We start from the raw sequence: 25,698 nt of genomic DNA on the forward strand, positions 1-25,698 counted from the left end.
GAGGTACCACCTCATTCCAGTCAGAATGGCCATCATTAATAAAGTTACAAATAACAAATGCTGGAGAGGGTGTGGAGAAAAGGGAACCCTCCCACACTGTTGCTGCGAATATATATTGGTACAACCACTATGGAAAACAGTATGGAGGTTCCTCAGAAAACTAAATATAGGAACTACCATATTATCCAGCAATCCCACTCCTGGGCATATATTCAGGAAAAATTATAATTCAGAAAGCTACATATACCCCAATGTTCATCACAGCACTATTCACAATAGCCAAGACATGGAAACAAATTTTCATTAACAGAGAAATGGATTAAGAAGATATAGTACATATATACAATGGAATACTACTCAACCATAAAAAATGAACAGATTAATGCTATTTGCAGCAACATGGATGCAACTAGAGATTCACACACTAAGTAAAGTAAGTCAGTAAGAAAAGACAAATACCATATGATATCACTTATATGTGGAATCTAAAATATGGAAGAAATGAACCTATCTATAAAACAGAAACAGACTCACAGACATAGAAAACAGACTTGTAGTTGCCAAGGTAGAGGAGGGAGGGAGCAGAATGGACTGGGAGTTTGCTATCAGTAATGCAAACTATTACATTTAGAATGGATAAGCAATGAGGTCCTACTGTATAGCACAGGGAATTGTATTAGTCTCTTAGGATAGACATGATGGACGATACCAGAAGAAAGGGAATGTAAATATATGTATGACTGGGTCACTGTGCTGTACAGCAGAAACTGGCACAACACTATAAGTCAACTATAATTTTTTAAAAAGAAAAAAAAAAGGCCTCATTTGGGTTAAAAAAAGACCCCACCCCCCAGTTAATGAAAAACAAAATAAGATTCTCAGGGTTAAAAGGGAACTTAATTAATGGTGACCTGAGTTTTTAAAAAAATTTCTTTTATCTATCCCTCCTAGCTCTTCATCATTCCACCCATTTCCTGGTTTGTTCCCTCTAAGTTCAAGGAGGCAGGCTAATTCATCATAGCAGACTGTCAGATTGCCTAAGTTAGGGAGATTGCCACCTTTATAGTTTTAGTTTCACCCTGTCTCATCTCCTCAGCACAACCATCCTCATTCTGCCACTTACCCAGCCAATCAGCTGTAGTCAACTTTCCCAGTATGAAAGTTTAAGTAATTATGATTATAATTTTTACTGATTTAGTAATTTAGGATAAATAACCTTGATCCCCAAGTTGGGGAACTTCATTCACATTCAAGGAACCTGTTAATTTTCCTAGGAGTAACCTGAAGTCTGTCCTACTGCTTTTTCCTGTTACTGGGGCTTCCAGGGGCAGCTGATGTAAGAACCCTTGATTAATTAGGAACAGATGGTATGATGTTTTCTGGCCACAATTTTTTAGAAGGTAAGCTTCTCTAGAAAGTCCTTCTACGGCCTTATACCAGACCCCATCATTTAGTCTCTTCTCTCTGGGCTGGAGAACATTTCCTAGACATGCCCTTAAATGCTCTTAGGCTTTAAAACATCCCTCTTTCCTATCTCCATATAAAAGCTATTCCTTTACATTCGGCAAGAAATCAATCTGGTCAAACTATAGAAAAAAAACTAAGTATTCACAAATCTGTGATTTAGTTTGTTACTAGGAAATACTGTCTTCTTCAAACACCTTTCATATTAATACTTACACTGTTTTTCTATGCACTGAAAATGTAACTGCTTTGGTATCAAGTGTTACGAGTTTGGGATTTGGGGGTTCAATATACTCTGACATGAATCCCAACCCTGCTACTAATTAGCTGTATGGCCTTGCTAGTTATGCTACCTACCTAAACCGCAGTTTCTCTGAAATAAGATATAAACATAACACTAATAGCACCTCCCCTTGCCACCACCGCCCATGCTGCCTGCCTCTAGCACGGGAGGAGACCGCATCATAAATCTGCTTTCTCTCTCCTTACCACAACCATACTTCCTCTAGTTGACCCCAGAAGTGCTGAGTTACTAAGTAAAAGTAATAGTAATTATAGTAATTAGTGGAAACTGCTTATCATTTAAGCCTTAATTACCATGCAGCACAATAACAATTACACAAGCCATTAAATGTGTCAGAGTCCCTTTGCTGCATGTTTTATTTGATTTTTAACACTAACATCTATTCACATAGGCTCAATTTGTAGTTCACACAGCATGTGCCCCCCTTACAATTAAAAAAAATATTAGAGATAACAGTGCCTAGGAGGGGAAATCAGGTACCTAAGGGAGAAATTAAAGAAGTACTTTATTTCAAAGAGTTTCAAATATAGTCACTTCTCTTATCTCCCTCCCTGCTCACAGGACTAAACGCTTGCACAACGGGAGAGGATCACTTGCCATTTCCATATTTCTTTGGAGAATCTTATTGGCTCAGTGTCTTTTCACACCAGGGCATAAAAAGAATGCTACCAGCTGATAAATCAGTTTTTCTTAGTCAAGTGCTCATCTTTTGGTCCAGTGAACTAGCACTGGTGGGTAGGGGGAGTGGGACACGTGACAAAGAATATGACCATTTGTCTTATTTTGGGTACACTGACAGACATACAAAAATGGGACTGGAAATGCTAGAGTGTTTTAAATCTGATTTCAGAACCAGAAGAAAAAGAGCCAAGATGGACTCTTTCACGCGTTTCCCTTCATGTGTAACGATGTTCCTAGGAATAAGAACCAAAGTTGAGCATAGTTTGGTTGCTGACTGGTAAACCTAAACTGAGTCAGCATCCTGTTGACTTCCACTAATTTGGGGCTTTATGCTGTGAATTTCCAGTCAAAGGAAGAAGTAAATAATCAACCCAAGATTTATCTACCACCAAACGTAGGGAAATGTGTTGAAAAGACTTCATGTAAATGACCCATAGGTAGGGTAGCATATTAATGCCAAGCACAGTTACTGCCTGGAAGCTCTAACGTGAGTTCAACAACTAGACTAGGTGCCCTCTCTCCTAAAAAGTTTGTTCTTTTAGCTTGAGCTTGTAGCTTCTGGAAGTAAGCCAATGAAGTAAGAGGAAGAGACACACAACCAGCTAAGATGTTTCTAGTCTATCATAATAGTCAATACTCACATACTTGCTAAAGGGACTATACAATTTCCAATTTTTATCCAAGTAAATGCCAGGATGTCAGGGAGATCTGGATTTTTTAAGGTGGATGTCTGCGAACAACTATTCTTTCTTCTTAAATCCAGCATAGTCCTGCCCTCTCAGTTATCCCCCAGCTCCTCACTCTGAGCAAATGATCTTACTTCCTTAGACATAGTTAAGAAGAAGAATCAGACAGGACACTCAGCAGTCTTCTGCTGCTGTCACCAACACAACAATTCCCAGACAACACAAAGAATACTGCATCCTTCCTTTCCTTTCTCACTAGAGAGCAGAGGTTATTTCCTTTCCTATGCTTCTCATTCCTCCCTGTTCCCTATGGCTTTGCTTTATTAGTTACTCTCTCTTCTCCTTATCTCTTCAATAACTCCTTATTCCATTTGATTCTGTTCCACAAGCATTTATTTAATTCTTGTTACACTAGGGGATGAAAAAAAGAAAAGCTAGAACTTTACTTCATCCTAAGTAGTTTCATCCTAGCTCTCTGGAGCTAACTATTTTTCTTTCCCTTGAGAGGCTAGCTTCTTGCAAGAATTTTCATATCAAAATTTCATTTCCTCACCAGTCACTCTTCAATTCATTGCAACACAGCCTTTTGATGGGGTCAGATCTAACAGATGCTCCATCTTATCTGATTGAACATTCCTACTTGCTAGAAGTAACCCTCTCTCAATTACCATATTACTCTTTTTTGGTTTTTCTTTCTCTTCTTTGATTCCATCTTTTCCTCTTCAGTATTTTGCACACGTTCTTCCTTCTATCCTCTCCTTAAATGCTGGTATTCATGAAGTTTCCATTCTCATCCCTGTTCTAGGTTATCTCATCTGTACAATGACTACATACATCTTCATTGTTCAAGACCCAGCCCTGGAGTTCCCGTCGTGGCGCAGTGCTTAACGAATCGGTCTAGGAACCATGAGGTTGCAGGTTCGATCCCTGGCCTTGCTCAGTGGGTTAAGGATCCAGTGTTGCCATGAGCTGTGGTGTAGGTTGCAGATGTGGTTCGGATCCCTCGTTGCTGTGGCTCTGGCGCAGGCCGGTGGCTACAGCTCCGATTAGACCCCCTAGCCTGGGAATCTCCATGTGCCGCGGGAGCAGCCCTAGAAAAGGCAACAACAACAAAAAAAAAAGACCCAGCCCTTATCTCACTGCTGGATCCCAGAGCCATGTAAGCCAGCCCTTCTGGACACTCTTCTCCTTTGTGGCCACAAGTACCACAAATTCAATATGCCAAGAAAGGGAAATTGTCGTCTCTACTGAAAGGTGGCTCCTCCACTGAGTTCTCAGCTCAGATAGTGGCATCGCAACCTAGTTAGCTGTTGAAATCAGATTCCTGGCCATCACTTCTGGCCTCTCCACTCCCCCATTTACTGAAATACCAAGTCCTCCTATTCCATCTAAAAAATGTCAAGAATCCTGCTTCTCTCCAGCTTTAGTGCTACTGCCAGAATTTAAGTAATTCATTCATTCAAGAATCATCTACTGGTTAGCTATCATCCACCCCTGTCTGGTTTACTGAACAGCCTCTGAGATTTTATGTTGATTCCCTCTAATCTCTTCTCCAGTTTGCAGCCAGAAATGATCACAAAAACAAAAAACAAAACCAATGTCCTGATTAAAACCCTTCAATGGCTCCACGTAATTAACTTCCTTAACACAGCATCAAAGGGCTTTCATGAACAAGCCCCTACTTCTCTTGACCTCATCCCCTCAGCAACCCTTCCCATCCACTCATATTCAGCTGACAGTCTCTGTAATTGTTTTGCCAACATCGCCTTTCTCTAAGCCCTGTCTCCCTCTCACCTCCATGATAAACTACAGAATTTTGGGCTTACTTTAGGCATTAACTACAGAAATCTTGGACTAGGTGTCTCTGCTGATCTCTGTCAGAGCACTTCTCTTCTTATAAAACACAAATGCCTGTTACCCAGCCTACCTAGGATTATAATCTACTTTCCTTGATGTGCTGACAAAGACCAAATTCAATTGAAAATGAATTTCAGAGGTCAAATATTTCTTTCAGAGGGTTACTTCCCAAGCATTTAGGATCACCTAATGCTGGCATTTTAATCTCATAATTCTCAGTCATATATGTTATGATATATAATATCATAATTCTCATAGTCAAATATATTATACTCTGGAGTGGAAAAAAAAAAAACAAAAACAAACACTTATTCCTTCCAAATAACAAAGTATTACTGTTTCAACATAGGATTATTTAAAAATAAGCAAATATTCAAACAATTGTTTTTAAGTTCATTTTTAAGACACATAGCAGTAATTTTAAAAAACCAAAATGAGTACTTACAATACATCTCTGAAGTCTCCAAACACATACATATGCCTAAAGCTGTCGATAGCTATTACAGGGCAATCTGCTGGAGTTTTCTGTATGTGCAGAAGAGGATGTCTAAATTTGTCACAGTCAGCATGTAAAAAGTTTATCGTACCTTGAAAAGAATGGAGAGGTAGATTAGAATATTCTTAATTGTATTCTCATAAATTTGAACTTGCAACCTAAATATTATACTTTAAAAAGGTAGGATTTTTATTCTTAGGGCAGGGAATATAATTTTTAAAGAAATTATATGAACTCAATTCAAATTGAAATGTTACAGTGAATTTTTTATTTTCCTTTAGTGTGCAATCATCTGCTCTGCAGACTGCCCAGGTCTGGAGAGCAAGTTCCAGAAACTGATACATCTGTTCTCATGGGACGATCTTCATTTCATCAGGGATGCCCTTCCAGGTGCTACTGGTTGACTTTTAAGACCCCCAATTTTTGTTTTTTTGTCTTTTTGCCATTTCTTGGGCCGCTCCCGCGGCATATGGAGATTCCCAGGCTAGGGGTTGAATCGCAGCTGTAGCCACCGGCCTACGCCAGAGCCACAGCAACGCGGGATCCGAGCCGCGTCTGTGACCTACACCACAGCTCACGGCAATGCCAGATCGTTAACCCACTGAGCAAGGGCAGGGATCGAACCCACAACCTCATGGTTCCTAGTCGGATTCGTTAACCACTGCACCACGACAGGAACTCCCCAAAACCCCAAATATTTATGGTGACTAATACAGGCATGGTTCTATACAAAGTCTTCAGTTTAATTTGTTTGACTTTCTTTTCTAACTACTGAGGGAAAGCTCGTGATACCTTAAATTCTTTTTTGAAGCATTGGAGCAGTCCGCGGAGAACTACCCAACTTTGTTTCACTTAGAAACACAGTAAATGTTAATGAGCAATATCGCTGGGACTATCTCTTAGACAGGGCGCAGACAAATATGAAGATGCTGGAAGAAAGTTCCTTAAAACACTGTCCACCCATGACCTCACATTTCATATCTGATTTTAAAGAGCTAAAACACTCATGGTTTAAACTTAAAAAAAAGAAAGAAAGAAAGAAAACTATGTTTCCTATTATCTCTACTAATGTCTCCCAACCCCATGTTCTCAAGTAAATTCAGGGGTTGAGTAGAGTTTAAATAATTTGTTAACCCACATATGTTTTTGTCCATATGGAGATAACAGAAAAGGGAGAAAATAAAGACAAAGAGAAAGGAAGGATGTAAATAAACACCTTAATCTTTCTACCTTTTTCACTTATTAACTGTCGGGCTACTTCATTCTGGAATATTTCTAAACTTTCTGTATCTTCTTTCATGTGGAAGAGTATGAGAAAAGGCAGTCCTTCTTCTGTCAATTCCTGTATAGAGAAATATTCAATCAGAATTATCAGGCCTCTCCATCCAGCTCCAGCTATTTTCTAGGTAGGAATAATTTAAACCCAACCCATATAACATGCAGCAGGTGCAACATCCCAGGAAAAAGAGATCCAGTGGTGTAAATAAATGTCCTAATGCCTTAAGGAAGAAGGAATACATTTCCTTCGCCTGAAGTATCCAAGTGCTCAGAGGACCCACATGTTCTGCTGTACTGTAAGAACTGATTTGCCTTAACTGGGTTGGCCTGTTAGTATTGGAGGAAGCCATGACATTTAAAACCTGAGTCAACCAAAGAAGGAACTATGCTCGTTCTTTTTCAAGATGTTGAATTTAGGGGAGGGTAAATAGTCTTCAAGGATAACACTTGAAAAACTGAGTGTGTTAGCAGTAAATAAATTTAACTGATTTGCAAACTTATGTTTATCCTAAGGTTTATTGCAAAAACCACTCTATTTACATGAGACCTACCCAAAACTGAAAAGTGTGATTCGGAGCAAAAGACAAAAACTCCATAACATAGCCATTTTTCAAACAATACACAATTTATCAACATTATTAACAAATACCTGCTACTATATATGTGTATGTTTACATACCTTATATGTATACATACACAAAAATGCCTTGAAATTTTTTATTATTGTTGTTGGATAATAAAAGAGGAATGTGGTGAGTAGAAGAATATTTTGATCATTTACTGTCTCTGACAATTGCTAAGTTCTGAATCATAAGATAAAGAAAGGGCCTCATTTCCACTCCTCTTTTTTTTTTTTTTAAAAGTCTTTTTATGGCTGCACCCATGGCATGTGGAGGTTCCCAGGCTAGGGGTCAAATTGGAGCTGTAGCTACTGGCCTATGCCACAGCCACCGCAATGCGATTCCAAGCCACGTCTGTGACCTACACCACAGCTCACGGCAACACCAGATCCTTAACCCACTGAGTGAGGCCAGGGATCAAACCCGAGTTCTCGTGGATCCTAGTCGCATTTGTTACTGCTGAGCCATGAAGGGAGCTCCTCATTTCCATTCTTTTGCCTACCTCTGTAACTTAGGAATTGCGTCAGCAGAAAGCACACATCCTTATCCTAGAAAAACCTGAAACTGGAACTTATTTCATAGGATAGGAGTTTTCCTCTGCTTCTGTCTCCATGTTTAAGCCTGTTCCACTCAAACACAAGATAAATGATTAAGTCTCCCCCACCCGCACCTGCAGCATATGGAAGTCTGAGGCCAGGGAATGATTCACAGCTGTAGCTGTGACCTACATGACAGCTGTGGCAACACCAAATCCTTAACCTACTGTGTTACTGAGCGAACTCCAAGTTTTCTTTTTTTTAGTGAGATATACAGTCAGCTTTCCCTATCCACAGGTTCTGTGGTTGGCTGAATCCCTGGATGTGGAACCCACGGATACTATAGGGCCAACTCTAAGGGACTTGAGCATCCAAGGATTTTGGTACCTGTTGGGATCCTGCAATGAATTCCTGGGGGATACCAAGGGATGACTAATTCACGTACCATAAAATTCACCATTTTACAGTGTAAATTTGGTGGGTTTATTATATTCACAAGGTTGCAAACATCAACACTATCTTATTCCAGAACATTTCATCATCCCCAAAAGAAACCCTATACTCTTTAGCAGTCACTTCCCATTTCTCTTCCTCCAGCCCCTGGCATCATGTTGCTGTTTTAGCAGAGTGATTTAAAATTTCTTCTGCCTCATTTTTTATCTCTTGGGCTCACATTTTTTTCTTTCTCTACACACAAACTGCAACCACCCCTTCACTGTTCTGTCTTTGGACTTCTCTGCTCTAGCCTGGGAGCATCAACTAGTTCAACAGTCTCAATCACCACCTCAAGCTGGTCCCTCGCTTGTATCTCCAAGACCGGTTCCAGTACCCTCAATACTCAGCATAAATGCACAGCCCCCCCCCCCCCGACCCCTTACTCCCTTATTTCCATTAGTGCTTCTACTTCTCTTAGCCTCTTGGTTTCAGAACAGAAATGCCTTTTTTAGAAAGCCATGCCTGATTCTGCCCCATCACTGGCAAAGGTAGAAATAAATTCCCTCTTCTGAGCTCTTAGAACATTTTCTCTGTGCCCCTCATGTGGCATGGGGCATGTCTTTATGTAATATTTTCTGTACATGTGAACTACTGCACTGAAAACCCCTTAAAGACAGAGAATCGTATTTTGCTTCTCCTTTGCTCACAGATTTTTGTACACAATTAAGGTGTAATCAACTTAAAATTGAATAAATGAAGACATAAATGTTGCTGAATAAATACTGGGAAAGAGACTTAGCTGCCTTTTAGAAAATTTAAAAGCTACGAAGTTAAAAATAAAGACAAATATATTACTTTATAACTAAAAAAATAGTAATTATAACTAAACATTTTTTTGCTGGAGTTCCTTTTGTGGCTCAGTGGGTTAAAGACCAGCATCGTCTCTGTGAGGATGCAGCTTCGATCCCTGGCCTCGCTCATCTTGAGTTGCTGCAAACTGTGGTATACGTCACAGATATGGCTCGGATCCAGTGCTGCCATGGCTGTGGCACAGGCCTCAGCTGCAGCTCTGGTTCGACCCTAGCCCAGCAACTTCCATATGCTAGAGGTGTGGCTGTTTAAAAAAAAAAAAAAGGAAAAAAAATTGTTTAAATAAAAAATTTAAAGTGCGGATGAACGTAATAACTGTTAAAAGAATAATAATAAATAGATAAGTAGTTTGAAAATATCTATGTGAATTAGTTTGCTAAACTAATTTATATTATTCATTAACATAGGGGCTGGTAGTTTATGCTGCCAGAGCTTCCAAGTTTCCCTATGTCCATATCCATACCAACATTATTCCTTACCAAGCAGGTATTAAATGATTCAAGAGAGGGATATCAAGACAGCCAGACTTAAGGTTCACACATCTTTCCTCTCAGTTTAAAGGATTTATGGATAGTTGATCATAATATGTGTTACAATAAATTTAAAGAATTATTACACATGACAACTATTGTGGCACAGGAAGCGGGAGGAGAAGAGAGACAGACCCCTGCTTAATTGTTTTAAGATTTTGCAGGTCTATCCCTTTAAATTCTGTTTTGAAACTATACCTTTAAGAACTGCCAAAGCAGGTGAATGATGATGACAAGTTACTAGATCTTTCTAAGCCTCTGAGGACTAAATGAGCTAATACAATAAAAAATATAAGTTAATTTAGCTAAACACACCTGAAGCCCAGAAAACTGAAAAAAGTAACGGGGATGTTCATTTGATAAAAACTAAGCAAGCAAGCAAGAGAAGCAAGCTTTACTGGAACAGAACCACACTGATTTATGTATTGTCTAAAGCTGCTTTTGTGCCACAACAGCAAAGTTAAGTAGTTGCAGGGACTGTATGACCTGAAAACTCTAAATTATTTACTATCTGACTTTTTATAGAACTGCCAACCTCTGGAGTCCCCTTGGACCTAATGGTTAAGGACTTAGTGTTATCATTCCTGTGGCTCAGGTTACTGCTGTGTTGTGGGTTAGATCCCTGGCCAAGGAACTTCCATATGCTGTGGGCAGTCAAGGAAAAAAAAAAAAAAAAAAAAAGAATAGGAGTTCCCATCATGGCTCAGTGGTTAATGAATGTGACTAGGAACCATGAAGTGGCGGGTTCGATCCCTGGCCTCGCTTGGTGGGTTAAGGATCCGGGATTGCCGTGAGCTGTGGTGTAGGTTGCAGATACACCTCGCATCCTGCGTTGCTATGGTTCTGGTGTAGGGCAGTGGCTACAGCTCCAATTTGACCCCTAGCCTGGGAACCTCCATATGCCACTGGTGCGGCCCTAAAAAGCAAAAAAAAAAAAAAAAAAAAAAAAAAAAAAGAATAGCCAACCTCAGTGGGGAGTATATGGGTGTCTTTATTTATTCTGTGATAATTTCTTGAATTGGAAGGCAGCTATGTTCACCACTATACCATCAACAATGCTTGATTTCTTGAAGTGTATATTTAATACGTGAACTATACACTTACAATTCTCTGAATTATATATGCATACAGAAGGCTTCTTTATTTTTATTTTTTTGGCTTTTTGTATTTTTCTAGGGCCGCACCTGCAGCATATGGAGGTTCCCAGACTAGGGGTCTAATGGGAGCTGCAGCTGCTGGCCTTCGCCACAGCCACAGCAATACCAGATCTGAGCCACGTCTGTGACCTACACCACAGCTCACGGCAACACTGGATCCTTAACCCACTGAGTGAGACCAGGGATCGAACCCGCAACCTCATGGTTTCTAGTTGTATTCGTTAACCACTGAGCCATGACAGAAACTCCAGAGAAAGTTTTTGTAAACTTTAAAAATTTTTTTAAAAATTACGTTATTAAAGGGCTTAATCTCTAGAATATATAAACAACTTATACAACCCAACAGCAAAAAAACCAATCAATCAATGGAAAAATGGGCAAAAGACCTGAATAGACATTTCTCCAAAGAAGATATACAGATGGTCAACAAACACATGAAAAAATGCTCAACATCGCTGATTATAAGAGAAATGCAAATCAAAACTACCATGAGATATCACCTCACACCAGTCAGAATGGCCATCATTAATAAATCCACAAATAACAAGTGCTGGAGGGGCTGTGGAGAAAAGGGAACCCTCCTGCACTGCTGGTGGGAATGTAAACTGGTACAGCCACTATGGAGAACAGTTTGGAGATACCTTAGAAATCTATACATAGAACTTCCATATGACCCTGCAATCCCACTCTTGGGCATCTATCCGGACAAAACTCTACTTAAAAGAGACACATGCACCCGCATGTTCATTGCAGCACTATTCACAACAGCCAGGACATGGAAACAACCCAAATGTCCATCGACAGATGATTGGATTCGGAAGAGGTGGTATATATACACAATGGAATACTACTCAGCCATAAAAAAGGATGACATCATGCCATTTGCAGCAACATGGATGGAACTAGAGAATCTCATCCTGAGTGAAATGAGCCAGAAAGACAAAGACAAATACCATATGATATCACTTATATCTGGAATCTAATATCCAGCACAAATGAACATCTCCTCAGAAAAGAAAATCATGGGCTTGGAGAAGAGACTTGTGGCTGCCTGATTGGAGGGGGAGGGAGTGGGAGGGATCGGGAGCTTGGGCTTATCAGACACAACTTAGAATAGATTTACAAGGAGATCCTGCTGAATAGCATTGAGAACTTTGTCTAGATACTCACGTTGCAAGAGAAGAAAGGGTGGGGGAAAAATATAATTGTAATGTATACATGTAAGGATAACCTGACCCCCTTGCTGTACAGTGGGAAAATAAAAAATACAAAAATACAAAAATAAAAAATTGCATTATTAGGGAGTTCCCTTCATGTCTCAGCAGTTAACAAACCCGTCTAGGATCAATGAGGATGCAGGTTTGATCCCTGGCCTCGCTCAGTGGGTTAAGCATCTGGTGTTGCTGTGAGCTGTGGTGTAGGTTGCAGACACAGCTCGGATCACACATTTCTGTGGCTGTGGCATAAGCTGGCAGCTGTAGCTCTGATTAGACCCCTACACTAGGAACCTCCATATACTGCAGGTGCAGCCCTAAAAAGCACACATACGCACAAACTGCATTCTTAGACTGTGGGTTTTAAAAATGAAGGAGTGAAATGAAATGAAAGATATGGAGTTCCCGTCATGGCCCAGCAGAAACAAATCCAACTAGGAACCATGAAGTTGTGGGTTCGATCCCTGGCCTTCTTCAGTGGGTTGGGGATCCGGTGTTGCCATGAGCTGTGGTGTAGGTTGCAGACACGGCTCAGATCTGGCGTTGCTGTGGCTGTGGCGAAGGCTGGCAGCAACAGCTCTGATTGGACCCCCAGCATGGGAACCTCTATATGCCGCAGGTGAGACCCTAAAAAAAGACTAAAAAGACAAAAAAATAAAAATAAAATAAAGAAATGAAAAATATGTTACAAATACACTAAAGAACAGACAGAGGTACCTCACAGATGCAGCTCTTTATACTTGCTACTCCAACCTCTTGGGTTTTTGTGTGCTGTTTTTGCAAGAGTTGATAGAGTTTGGGATGGACTTTATTTCAGGTGCATGGTATCACTGAGGACAGTTACATTGTAACTGATAATTGCTTTCATTATTTATGATGAAAAAGGAACACAATTTCATTCTTTTAGGATAGACAAGAATCAGAAAACCCTTCTTATGGCAGAGGATTATTCACTGTATGTAAAATGGAACTATCTGCAGGGCATTGCTTCTAAAGCCATTCCCTTAAACAAAGACCTTCAACCAAGGGTGGGATCAGAATCGCTTGAGAAGCATTTTCAAACTCATTTTTAAGGCTATTGTGAACCAGCACTATTGCAGGAAATACAACAGTGGGGTTCTGGGATAGCAGAGGTGGAGAACCACTAGCCTGTATTATGGAAATAGCTATAATGTACTTAGGTTCACTGTGTGATTTTTTTTTTTTTTTACAACTGATGAGTTTTATAGTAAAAGAGTAAGGTGGGTGGAGGAAGTTTCTTCCTCTTTCAGAAATCTTAATTAAAAATGACACCATACCTCTCCATTTTCAAATGTTATTTCTCGAACAAGTGGAACACATTTATCTTGAATCCAATTGAAAGTCCCATCAAAATTTGTCATATATCCCAAGTACACCATATCTGGAGCAGAATGCTGTTACAAAAACAAAGAAAAACAAATTAAACAAATTTAACCCATACTATCCAAAGTGCTCTTAAAGCCATCTAAGAGCCCAGAAAATTGACAGAGGATACAAAAGGAACAAAAAATATGGAACTTCTGAGAAAGAAGGTATAGATGATAACAAGCTGATAACCCTATGATTGATTATCAGGGACCTCATTATGCAACCTATGACGACAGGCTCTCTGCTTTCCCTTGGATTTGGGTCAATTAAATGTTTATTAGTATCTTCAGCAGCAGCAGTTAGGCATTGTAAAAAGAATTATCCTAATGATTTAATTTAGCTCTCTATCCTTCAAAAATGTTGGAAGAAAATTTGGAGACTTCAAGTGAAAAAGCCTTGAAAAATACATGATACTCTATAAGCCTAACATTTGATCATCTCTAAAATTAATTAATTATGGTATCTGTTTCCACATTCACTCAAAATCAGTACTTATGAAGTGCCTAAAAAGATGATAAATAACAAACATTACCTAAGCCAACTTAATATGACCAAGCACTGTTGTACCACTCACTGTAAGCACCTTTATGTGTTGATGCAATTAATTCTTGAAAATCCCCATAGAACAGGTACTGGTATTATCATGGCTATTTTTAATAATGAACATACTAAAGCACAGAGAAGCTAATAAACTTTCCCAGAGTAATACATCTAGAAAGGTGGCATATTTGATATTAAAACAGTCTCATTCCAGAGCTGGTGCTCCTTTTTTTTTTTTTTTTTTTTTTTTTTTGTCTTTTTTGTTGTTGTTGTTGTTGTTGTTGCTATTTCTTGGGCCGCTCCCGCAGCATATGGAGGTTCCCAGGCTAGGGGTTAATTGGAGCTGGAGCCACCGGCCTACGCCAGAGCCACAGCAACGCGGGATCCGAGCCGCGTCTGCAACCTACACCACAGCTCACGGCAACGCCGGATCGTTAACCCACTGAGCAAGGGCAGGGATCGAACCCGCAACCTCATGGTTCCTAGTCGGATTCGTTAACCACTGCGCCACGACGGGAACTCCAAGCTGGTGCTCTGAACAAGCAAACTGGGAGCCACTTAGATTCTGATATTCCAGAGATGGTTACACTATGTAAGCTATTATTAAAGAAATGCAATTGCTGAAAATATAGGCAAATACCTGTATGAATTCAAAATAGGAAAAAATTCATTCATATGACTACATAAAAATTGAAAACTTCAGTGTGTCAAAATACCACAAAAACATTAAAGTAAAAACTATGAATTGAAAAAAATTCCATAAATTTCTACTTGTGTGTGAGAAAAACTGCAATGACAGATCATTAGGTTAATTCAGGGTGACAAATACTGTGATTTTTGCCTCTCTTATTTGTGGCTACCATTGCCTGAGCCTAAGCAGCTGCTTCTAAGGTTTGACACACTTAACTTCTTAGCTAAGGGTTAAAAACAACCTAAAGCGCCTTATTATTATCCAGCAAGTACAGATGAACTTATATCCCAGAAGACCTGGGATTCTGTCTAGTCTCATTCAAGTAGGAGTGATGATCACAGACCATTGAAGCATTTTTCTGAATTTATGTTCCAGGCTGAATGCAAAACAGAGAGGTGGAGGGCCTGGGGCTCAGGGGACCTCTAGCTCCAGCTTGCCACTAAATGCCTATGTAACTTTAGGCCTCTGTGTCCCCATCTTTACTTTGAAAGTTTTGGATTAGCACAAAATGATACCGTAAGGTTCCTTTCTTTACTAAAGTTGTATGATTCTGTGAACATTAATGTACAAAACTACAGATTATACTACATATTTATTTAAATTATTTTTAAATTATACTCACTAAGAAACGGCAACTTACCCCTGGTGGTTTGTAGACTATGTTGTCTCCACTGTATCTTTCTGGTTTTGAGACAGCCCTAACAGAGAGAAGCAGTAATAATATTTTTTGAGAAAAGTAATAGCGATAATATACCTGAATGAAGCAGAACTGCCTAAGTGTTTTGCAGCATATGAATTCTAACAACTTGAAATATATACTTGTACATCTTCTTTTGTTATAAGATGATGCAATACCAACAAAAACATATATTTAAAGGAAAAATTTAATATGAGGAAAATTTTTAAAACAGCAGATTTAGTTAGTGGTTTCTGTGGCTCAGTATTTTATGTTTGGATTGGCATTTTGGCTCTTAAAGCTGTTTTTGACCCCAAACTTTTTCCAGTAACTGGAGTTCAAGGTCACTGATGTGGTCACATAAAACAATCATAAAAACATCATTTACTTGTAAGTAGGACTCAACCATAAATTAATTCTCTACTTTTAAAACCAAAACTTCTAAAAAAACAAAAACAGGAGTTCCTGTCGTGACGCAGCACAAATGAATCTGACTAGGAAACATGAGGTTGTGCGTTTGATCCCTGGCCTCGCTCAGTGGGTTAAGGATCTGGCATTGCCATGAGCTGTGGTGTTGGTCGCACGTGCAGCTCAGATCTAGCATTGCTGCAGCTGTGGTGCAGGCTGGCAGGTACAGCTCCAATTAGACCCCTAGCCTGGGAACCGCCATATGCCATAGGTGTGGCCCTAAAAAGCGAAATAAATAAATAATACATACATAAAATAAAAAAACAAGAACAAAACAAAACAAAAAACAGATAAATTGAAATAACCTACATCATTAAAATATAGTTCCATAAATAAGTAATTTTTAAAATTTGTTCAGTCTCTTATGCCTGGTATGGGCACATAATAGGTGAAAAAATACCTGGTGAGTAAACTCTACAACAAGTTTTAAGTCAAAATGGGTAGTGTTCTCTTTTTAAATTATCTTTGGATTAATCAAACCCTGACTTATCTCCAGTTTCTGACTAGAGCAGTACAAGAGATAGAGGCAAGTGATGCTAAGCTAGACTGATGACAATGGAACAGAAAGGAAGAACATGCTTCATTCATTCATTTGCTATTTATTATGTGCTTTCCTTTGTATGAGGTATGTTCCATTTGGTACACAGTAGTGAACAAAACTGACACCATGGTCTCAGCAAATTTCCATTTTGGTGGAGAAAGATAAAAAAGTAGATATTTTTATTTTGAGTGGTTAAAAACAAAAAAAGGTACTATGAAGAAAAATAAGTGGGTAAAGAATGACAAGTTAGATGACAGTGGTGCTATTTTATATACAGTTATCAGGAAAGATCTTTCTGATGAGATGATATTTGGACAAAGCACTTTGGATAGAGGAAGGGCAAAGGCAGAAGTGTGCTTGCAGTGTTTTGAGGAATGACAGGAGGCCTGCATGGCAGGAAGCAGTAATACTAAAAGCACAGGGAGAAGTTCCTTCATTATCTACTTTGTACAACATTCTTCAAAAAACACTGATAATGTTTACAATCAAAAACACATACAAAACCTACAGAAGCATTAACACAAGGGAAAAGGTCACAAAATGGGGACATACTATACCAAACATCTGAGATCTACTTAAGGTAGGGGCTATAATTGAGTCTGCGATAACAGGCCAAAGAGAAATCATAGTGCTTAACATCAAAGGATGGTGGGATAACCTACAGGGAGAAGAGAGAGTCAAAGAGAGAATCATAAAAATGACTCTGGTTTCAAAGAGAAAGGAAAAAAAAAACCCAGAAGATAAAGTCAGAAGTTATAAAGGTAAGGAGCAAACCAGGGAGATTCAATGTTAAGTGTAGATGCAGCAGAAAAGGGACACAGTAGTTGAGGGTCACTTCCTTCAGAGAAATTAAAGAGGATTTAAACTGAAAAAAGGCCACTGGATTTGTTAATTAAGAAGTCACTTCATAGAGTTCTCAGGTTAAGGATTTGGCATTGTCACTGCAGCAGCTTGGGTTGCAGCTGTGGCCCAGGAACTTCCACATGCTGCAAGTGTGGCCAAAAAGAGAAAAAAGTAAAAAAAGACTTAACTCAGTAACAGTAAAAAATAATAAATAATAATAAATTTTTTAAAAAATATAAAGAAGTCACTTTGTGACTGGGCAGAGATTAGTTTCACTATGATAATGGAGGAGAAAGTTGGTTTCCGAGAGGTTAAAGTTTTTAACTTGTTAAAAGTATGAGAAATGTGGGGTTCCCTGGTAGCCTAGCAATTAAAGGATCCAGTGTTGTCACTGCCGTGTCTCGGGTCACTGCTGTGGCTCAGGCTCGATCCCTGGCCCTGGAATTTCCTCTTACTGAGGGTACAGCCAAAAACAAACAAACAAACAAACATTATGAGAAATTCAAGGTAGCCAAGCATAACTAATCACTGAAAAAATTTGAGAATGAAAAGAAAGAGATTATAATTCAAGAGACAGAAGCAGCAGGTCAAGAGAGAATCATGTTTTTGAAAAAGGAGTTCATGAAAAGGAGTACATGGAAAACATGAGAGAGCAAGGACACCTGAGATATCAAAGCCCCAGAAGATTTTGAAGGCACAATTACAAGGACACAAGGACACAAGTGAAGAAGTTAGCTGTGGAAATGAGCATTGTCTGAGAGAGGGAAGACAGAAGCTGATGGAGAGCCAGAGATGAAAAAAGATGATAAAGTTCATGCTTCTTAACAAGAAAGACATTCTGTTGTTTGTTTGGAAACCCTACAGGTTAATAAGCATTTTTTGTGACACAGGACATTTAGTGTTAGTGAACGAACTGAACAAAAGTATGAGAGTTATTGTTAATGTGTCCATCCTTTTCCTCTGACCCACAATGTGAAAAAATATATGGAAAGAATAATTAACAGACTTTTAAACTCTTTTTTTTTTTTTGTCTTTTTGCCTTTTCTTGAGCCACTTCTGCAGCATATGGAGGTTCCCAGGCTAGGGGTCGAATCGGAGCTGTAGCCACTGGCCTAATGCCAGAGCCACAGCAACTCGGGATCTGAGCTGCGTCTGCGACCTACACCACAGCTCACAGCAACGCCAGATCCTTAACCCACTGAGCAAGGCCAGGGACCAAACCCGCAACCTCATGGTCTAGTCGGATTCGTTAACCACTACACCACGACGGGAAATCCAGATTTTAAACTCTTAAAAAGAAGTCAGAGATAGGTGTAAAGACTTACTGATGACTGCAAGAGGACTGAGATAATCTTTAGAGAAGTCATCTTCAGAAAGCGACCATACAAGAATTTAACATGGCAGCAGAGCTCACAGCTGAGTAAGTTGACCTGACCCATGACATACACTCAATTAAGATACTTACCCAAATGCAGAAAGGAAGGTACAATCATCATGCAAAATTTTTGCTACTCTTTCAAAAACTCTGTAGTTTTCTGAATCCTTCTGCTCAAAGTATCCAATGATATTTCTTTTGCTGCGCTGTAAAATAATGTAATTACTTTACAAACATAAATAGTTCTTAAATAAGCATGTGATTTCATTTACCCAGCTGCTTTTAACTAGCTCCAAATGAAGTATGACTATAAATGCATAACTGGCTTTTAATACCCAGTCCAAAAGTATTACATTAGGTTGAAAACAATCTTAACTATCATCTAATATAATAATTTCCTTCTAGCATTTTAAAATTTCAAGAAATAGATAACTGTTAATCAGTGACAATCTTTTCCTAAAAAGGATGACTAATTCTAAGATGTGCTAAAATAATACATCAATTTGTAACATGTGACTGTTGGTAGAGACCCCTCCATGGGTCTCTCATACTTCTACACATTTAGGTATTCCCAAAATGCAAGACCCTGACTGCTCTACGTAGGCCATCTCTCAGGGTTGTGCTTACAGTAACAACCTTCATGTATCAGGTAATATCCTCCTCTAGGACAAAGAGCAGACTTACTGCTGGCTCTAAAATGGGGGTTCCCTGAGCACAGAGTTCTGTCAACCCCCTGCATGAGCAGGGATCCATCTGGGCCCTCCATATTACCTCCATGACAAGGAAACAAATGCAAACATGCTCACATGGATGGGTGTGATGTGAGCAAGAAAATCATTTGTCTCTGACCCAGGAGCCTTATGTCTCCTGACAGCACCCACGAAACACTAACTGGCAAATCAAATCTCAATGACAGTCTAGCAATGACAGTCTCTCAAGCCTGAAATCAATTGTTTTTGTTTTAAAAACACTTTTGGTACAAAGAAAATGATTTGTTAAATTATTATTAAAGGTGACTATATGTCAGAGGACACTAAAACTTTTACAAATTGCTAATACAGGAGTAATAAGAGCAGATACCCTGAGAGTCTCCACTAAGGAAAATATGGAAACTTTAATTATGTATGCCTGACAGCTTCTGTTTCTTCGTAATTCAGGTTGCCTTTTGCCCTCTTGACTGTCCTCAATTTATTCAAATTAGTGCAGCTTTACTGTGTGCTATATATATTTTATCCAAAGGTTTGGTAAAACATTATTAGCATTTCCCTTGAGAAATAATTCAAGAAAGTCTCAACTTGGCAAGAATGTATGTATCAAATTGCTTGCAATGAATTATAAGAAAATGTCCAGATTCTTTGACTGAACAAGAATTTATTTACATTAATTAAGCAGGCGATGTTCATTTGATCCAGCAAAAGTTAATAACTTACATCAAGAGTAGTGATTTCTGCTAAGTCATGAAGTTCTTGAATGGGGTCACTTTTTTGTTGCCTGATGTAATCTGCAAGTGCTTTCACTGATCGCTGACCCCTGTATTCTCTCTTCATCATCATCCCATTACGAAACAATTTGAGGGTTGGGTATTTGCTTATCCTATATCTCTGGGCTATATCAGCTAAAAGAACAAAAAACAAAATTAACGTTACCCTCAGACTTCATTTGCGTGAGCTCATTAATCCAACAGTCAAAAATCTTACAATCATTTAGGAAGAGCATTTTGGTTCACATCATTCTTTTTCAGTGTTAGAGAAAAAAATTAATCATGAGGAGTTTAGAGTGATTAAGAGACCAGGCTTTGGACATATACTGCCTGGTTTAAATCCCAAATCTATTCATTTGCTGTGTGAACTTGTAAGGTGCATGAAATCCTCATGCCTTAGTCTCTCATCTATTATTTAGGATTGTTTTAAGGACTAAATGACACAATAAAAATGCATGACAGAGTAATTCTTAATAAATGTCAGTGACTCTTATAGATACAGTCCAGAAAAAACTGCAATGTGCAAATTACAATTTTGAAAATAGTCATTCAAGTCACTTTATACTGTAAGGATCTCTTAGAGCATTTAATAAAAGAAATTTAAATTTAAATTAAAGCACTCAAAGGCTAAAAACTAATATTAGATTCTTTGCCACTGGAATAATTTATAATCACACATATTCAAAATGTGTATAAGCTAATACAACTAAAACCAAAACTCAGCACTATACACTAAAAAAAAAAAATCCCTTTATTGTGACCCTATGGATATATTTTCAAACAAATCATTAAAATTACTATTTATAGTCTCAAAATAAGAACCTGAAATAAAAATGTATGCTGATCTCATTTTTAAGAATCACAATTACTAAGATATAGACTCAATCAGAATACAAAAGCCTTTAATTTTTTTTGCTCTTATTTCCAAGAGGTATCAAGTAAGAGAAATCAATGGCTTCTAGACACTGGTAAAGGCAAAATGTCAACCTAGTCTCAAATATGAGAAAAATAAGGAATGACAAAATTTTAGAGTAAAGGAGACCTGAGAGAGCATAAGTACCTTAAAACAGGTGAATTTTTTTTTAAACTTAGTTCTAAAATGACGGCAGAATTCTGAATGGTGGCACAAGAAACATTAAAATTCTCTAGCACCATCTCTATTCCTATTAGTTACAAAACAAAAACAAAACAAATAGAACTGCAATAAGAGAGGCTACAACTCTACTGTCTGCATAAAGGAGACCACACCAAAACCTATACAAAACAAAAAGGCACAGAACTATAACTCAGATAAGGGAGCAAGAAAAAAAAACCAGAAAAACAGCTAAGTCATTTGGAGATGATCAGCCTCCAGGAAAAAGACTTTGGACTGATGATTGTGAAGTTATTCGAGACACTGGAAATAAACTGGAGGCAAAGATTGATAATTAACAGCAAACACTGAGCAAAGATTTAAAGCTTAAGCAAGCAGAGATGCAAAATATAATAACTGAAATAAAAAAGCTCATTAGAAGCAATCAATAGCAGAATACAAGAGGCAGAAGAATGAATAAGTGAGGTGGAGGACAGAGTAGTGGAAATCACTGATGTGAAATGGAAAAGAGAAAAAAAAATTGAAAAGAAATGAAGACAATCTAAGAGAACTCTGGGACAATGTTAAACACACCAACATCCGTATTATAGGGGTGCCAGAAGAAGAGAGTGAGAAAAGAACAGAAAAAATATTTGAAGAGATAATAGCCGAAAACTTCCCTAACATGGTAAAGGAATCATTCACTCAAACCCAGGGAGCTCAACAAACACCATATAAAATAAACTCAAGGAGTAACACCTCAAAACACATAGTAATCAAACAGACCAAAATTATAGAGAAAATACTGAAAGCAGCTAGAGAAAAGAAACAAATAACATACAGGGGAACCCTGATAAGGTTATTGGCAGATTTTTCAGCAGAAACTCTACAGGCAAGAAGGGAGTGGCATGATATACTTAAAGTGATGAAAGGAAAAAGCCTCCAACCAAGATTACTCTACCCAGCAAGGCTCTCATTCAGATTTGAAGGAGAAATCAAAACCTTTATAGACAAGCAAAAGCTAAGAGAATTCAGCAATACTAAACCAGCATTACAATAAATACTAAAGGAACTTCTCTAGGTGAAAAAGAAAAGGCCACACCTAGGAAAAAAATACTACAAATGACAAGGCTCACCAGTAAAGGCATATACATAGTAAAGGTAGGAAATCATCCACACGCAAATATGCTACCAAAAATAGAAATCATGAGAAGAGGAGGGTACAAATGCAGGACACTGGAGATGCACTTGAAATTACGAGACCAACAACTTCAAACAATCTCGTATATGTATAGACTCTTACATCAAAACTTCAGAGTAACTGCAAACCAAAAATCTACAATTGATACACACACAAAGAAGAAAAAGAAACTCAAATACAACACTAATGACAGTCATCAAACCAGAAGAGGAGAGAACAAGAGAAGAAGGGAAGAAAAAAGAGCAAGAAAAACATATGCAAAACAGTTAGTAAAATGGCAGTAAGAACATACCTATCAATAAGTACCTTAAATGTAAATGGACTAGATGCCCCAACCAAAGATACAGACTTGCTGAATGGATACAAAAACAAGATCCATATATATGCTGTCTTAAAGAGACCAAATTCAGTTCTAGGTTCACATACAAATTAAAAGTGAGGGGACGGAAGAAAATATTCCATGCAAACAAGACTCGAAAGCTGGAGTAGCAATACATATAGCAGACAAAATAGACTTTAAAATAAAGACTACTACAAGAGACAAAGAAGGACAATACATAATGATCAAAGGATCAATCCAGAAGACAGAACAATTGTAAAAATATATGCACCCAACATAGGATCACCTCAATATGTGAGGCAACAGCTAACAACCTTAAAAGGAGAAATCGACAATAACACAATAGTGAAGGACTTTAATACCACACTTACAGCAATGGACAGATCATCCAGACAGAAAATTCTAACAAGGAAACACAGGCCCTAAACGACACATCAGATCAGACTGACCTAACAGATATTTACAGAACATTCCATCGAAAAGCAGCAGAATACACATATTTCTCAGGTGCATACAGATCATTCTCTAGGATTGATCACATCCTGGGCTACAAATCAAGCCTTGGTTACTTTAAGAAAATGGAAATCATATCAAGCATCTTTTTGGACCACAACGCCATACGACTGGAAATCAACAACAAGAAAAAAACTGCAAAAAAAATGAACACATGGAGACTAAACAATATGCTACTAAACAACCAATAGATCACTGAGGAAATCAAAGAGGAAATTAAAAAATACCTAGAAGCAAATGACAACAAAGACACAACACTCCAAAACTTCTGGGATACAGCAAAAGCAATCCTAAGAAGGAAGTTTATAGCAATACAAGGCTATGTCAACAAACAAGAAAAAGCTCAAATAAACAACCTAATTTTACCTCTAAAGCAGCTAGAGAGAGAACAGACAAGACCTAAAGTTAGCAGAAGGAAAGAAATCATAAAGATCAGAGCAGAAGTAAATAAAAGAAAAACGAAGAAAACCACAGAAAAGATCAGTGAAACTAAAAGCTGATTTCTTGAAAAGATCAACAAAATTGATAAACTCTTAGCTGGACTTAACAGCAAAAAAAGAGAGAGGACTCAAATCAATACAATTAGAAATAAAGGAGAAGTTACAACAGACATCACAGAAATACAAAAGATCATAAGAGACCACCACAAGCAACTATATGCCAATAAAATGGACAACCTAAATGAAATGGACAAATTCTTAGAAAAGTACAGTCTTCTAAGCCTAAATGAAATAGAAAATACAAAAGATGAAATAGAAAAGATGAATGGACCAATCACAAGTACTGAAATTGAAACTGTGATTTAAAAACAAAAGTCCAGGACCAGATGGCTTCACAGGAGAATTCTATCAAACATTTAGAGAAGAGCTAACCCCTATCCTTCTGAAACTATTCCAAAAAATTGCCAAGCAAAGAACACTCCCCAAATCATTCTATGAGGCCGCCATTACCCTGATACCAAAAACAAACAAATATACCACACACACACACACAAAAGAAAATTACAGGCCAATATCACTGATGAACATAGATGCAAAGATCCTTATCAAAATAGTAGCAAACCAATTCCAACAGTACATTAAAAGGATTGTACAGCTTGATCAAGTGAAATTTATACCATGGATGCAAGTTTTCTTCAATATCCACAAATCAATCAGTGTGATACACCACATTAACAAACTAAAGAATAAAAACCACATGATCCTCTCAATAGATGCAGAAAAAGCTTTTGACAAAATCCCAAACCCATTTCTGACAAAAACCCTTGAGAAAGTGGGCATAAAGGGAACCTACCTCAATATAATAAAGGCCATATATAACAAACCCACAACTAACATGATTCTCAATGGTGAAAAGCTGAAAGAATTCCCACTAAGATCACAAATGAGACAAGGATGTCCACGTTTGCCACTGCTATTCAACATAGTTTTGGAACACCTAGCCAAGGTAATCAGAGAAGAAAAAGAAATAAAAGGAATCCAAATTAGAAAGGAAGAAGTAAAACTATAATCTGCAGATGATATGATACTATACCTGGAAAATCCTAAAGACGCAACCAGAAAAATGTTAGAGATCACCAATGAATTTGGTAAAGTTGCAGGATACAAAATTAATACACAGAAATTGAATACATTTCTATATACTGACAATGAAAGATCAGAAAGAGAAATTAGGGAAACAATCCCATTTATCATCACATCAAAAAGAATGAAATACTTAGGAATAAACCTACCTTTTAAAGAGACAAAAGACCTGTACCCTGAAAACTCCAAGTCGCTGATGAAAGAAATCAAAGATGAGGGAAACAGTAGTTCCCATTGTGGCACAGCAGAAACGAATCTGACTAGGAACCATGAGGCTGCATGGCCTCATTCCCTGGCCTCATTCAGTGGGTGTAGTTCACAGACATGGCTCAGATCCTGCATTGCTATGGTTCTGGTGTAGGCTGGCAGCTGTAGCTCTGATGAGACCCCCAGCCTGGGAATCTCCATATGCTGTGGGTGTGGCCCTAAAAAGACCAAAAAAAAAAAAAAAAAAAAGATGATGCAAACAGATGGAAAGACATACCATGCTCCTGGATTGGAAGAATCAATATTATCAAAATGAGTATGCTACACAAGGCAATTTACAAATTCAATGCAATCCCTATCAAAATACCAAGGGCATTTTTCACAGAACTTGAACAAAACATTTTGAAGACTGTTTGGAAGCACAAGAGACCCAGAATAGTCAAAGCCATCCTGAGAAAGAAAAATGTAGCTGGAGGAATCAGTCTCCTTGGTTTCAGACAATCCCACAAAGCTACAGTCATCAAAACCATATGGTACTGGCACAAAAACAGAGATACAGATCAGTGGAACAGGAGAGAAAGCTCAGAATTAAACCTATGCACATACATTCAACTGATCTATGACAAAGGAAGCAAGAATATACACTGCAGA

The 25,698-nt window shown here is 38.2% G+C and overlaps 1 protein-coding gene across 1 annotated transcript in view; it reads right to left on the bottom strand.

Annotated features, from left to right (window-relative positions):
- The window catches only part of ERP44 (endoplasmic reticulum protein 44), a 108,632-nt gene that overhangs the window by 15,215 nt on the left and 67,719 nt on the right, over positions 1-25,698 (bottom strand). Inside the window, 6 exon segments of the mRNA NM_001137629.1 lie at positions 5,438-5,579; positions 6,719-6,830; positions 13,427-13,543; positions 15,389-15,446; positions 18,742-18,857; positions 20,082-20,266. Of these exon segments, the coding sequence (NP_001131101.1) occupies positions 5,438-5,579; positions 6,719-6,830; positions 13,427-13,543; positions 15,389-15,446; positions 18,742-18,857; positions 20,082-20,266 (730 nt within the window).

Source organism: Sus scrofa, chromosome 1 (assembly GCF_000003025.6).
Source record: "Sus scrofa isolate TJ Tabasco breed Duroc chromosome 1, Sscrofa11.1, whole genome shotgun sequence".
Classification (NCBI taxonomy): Eukaryota; Metazoa; Chordata; class Mammalia; order Artiodactyla; family Suidae; genus Sus; species Sus scrofa.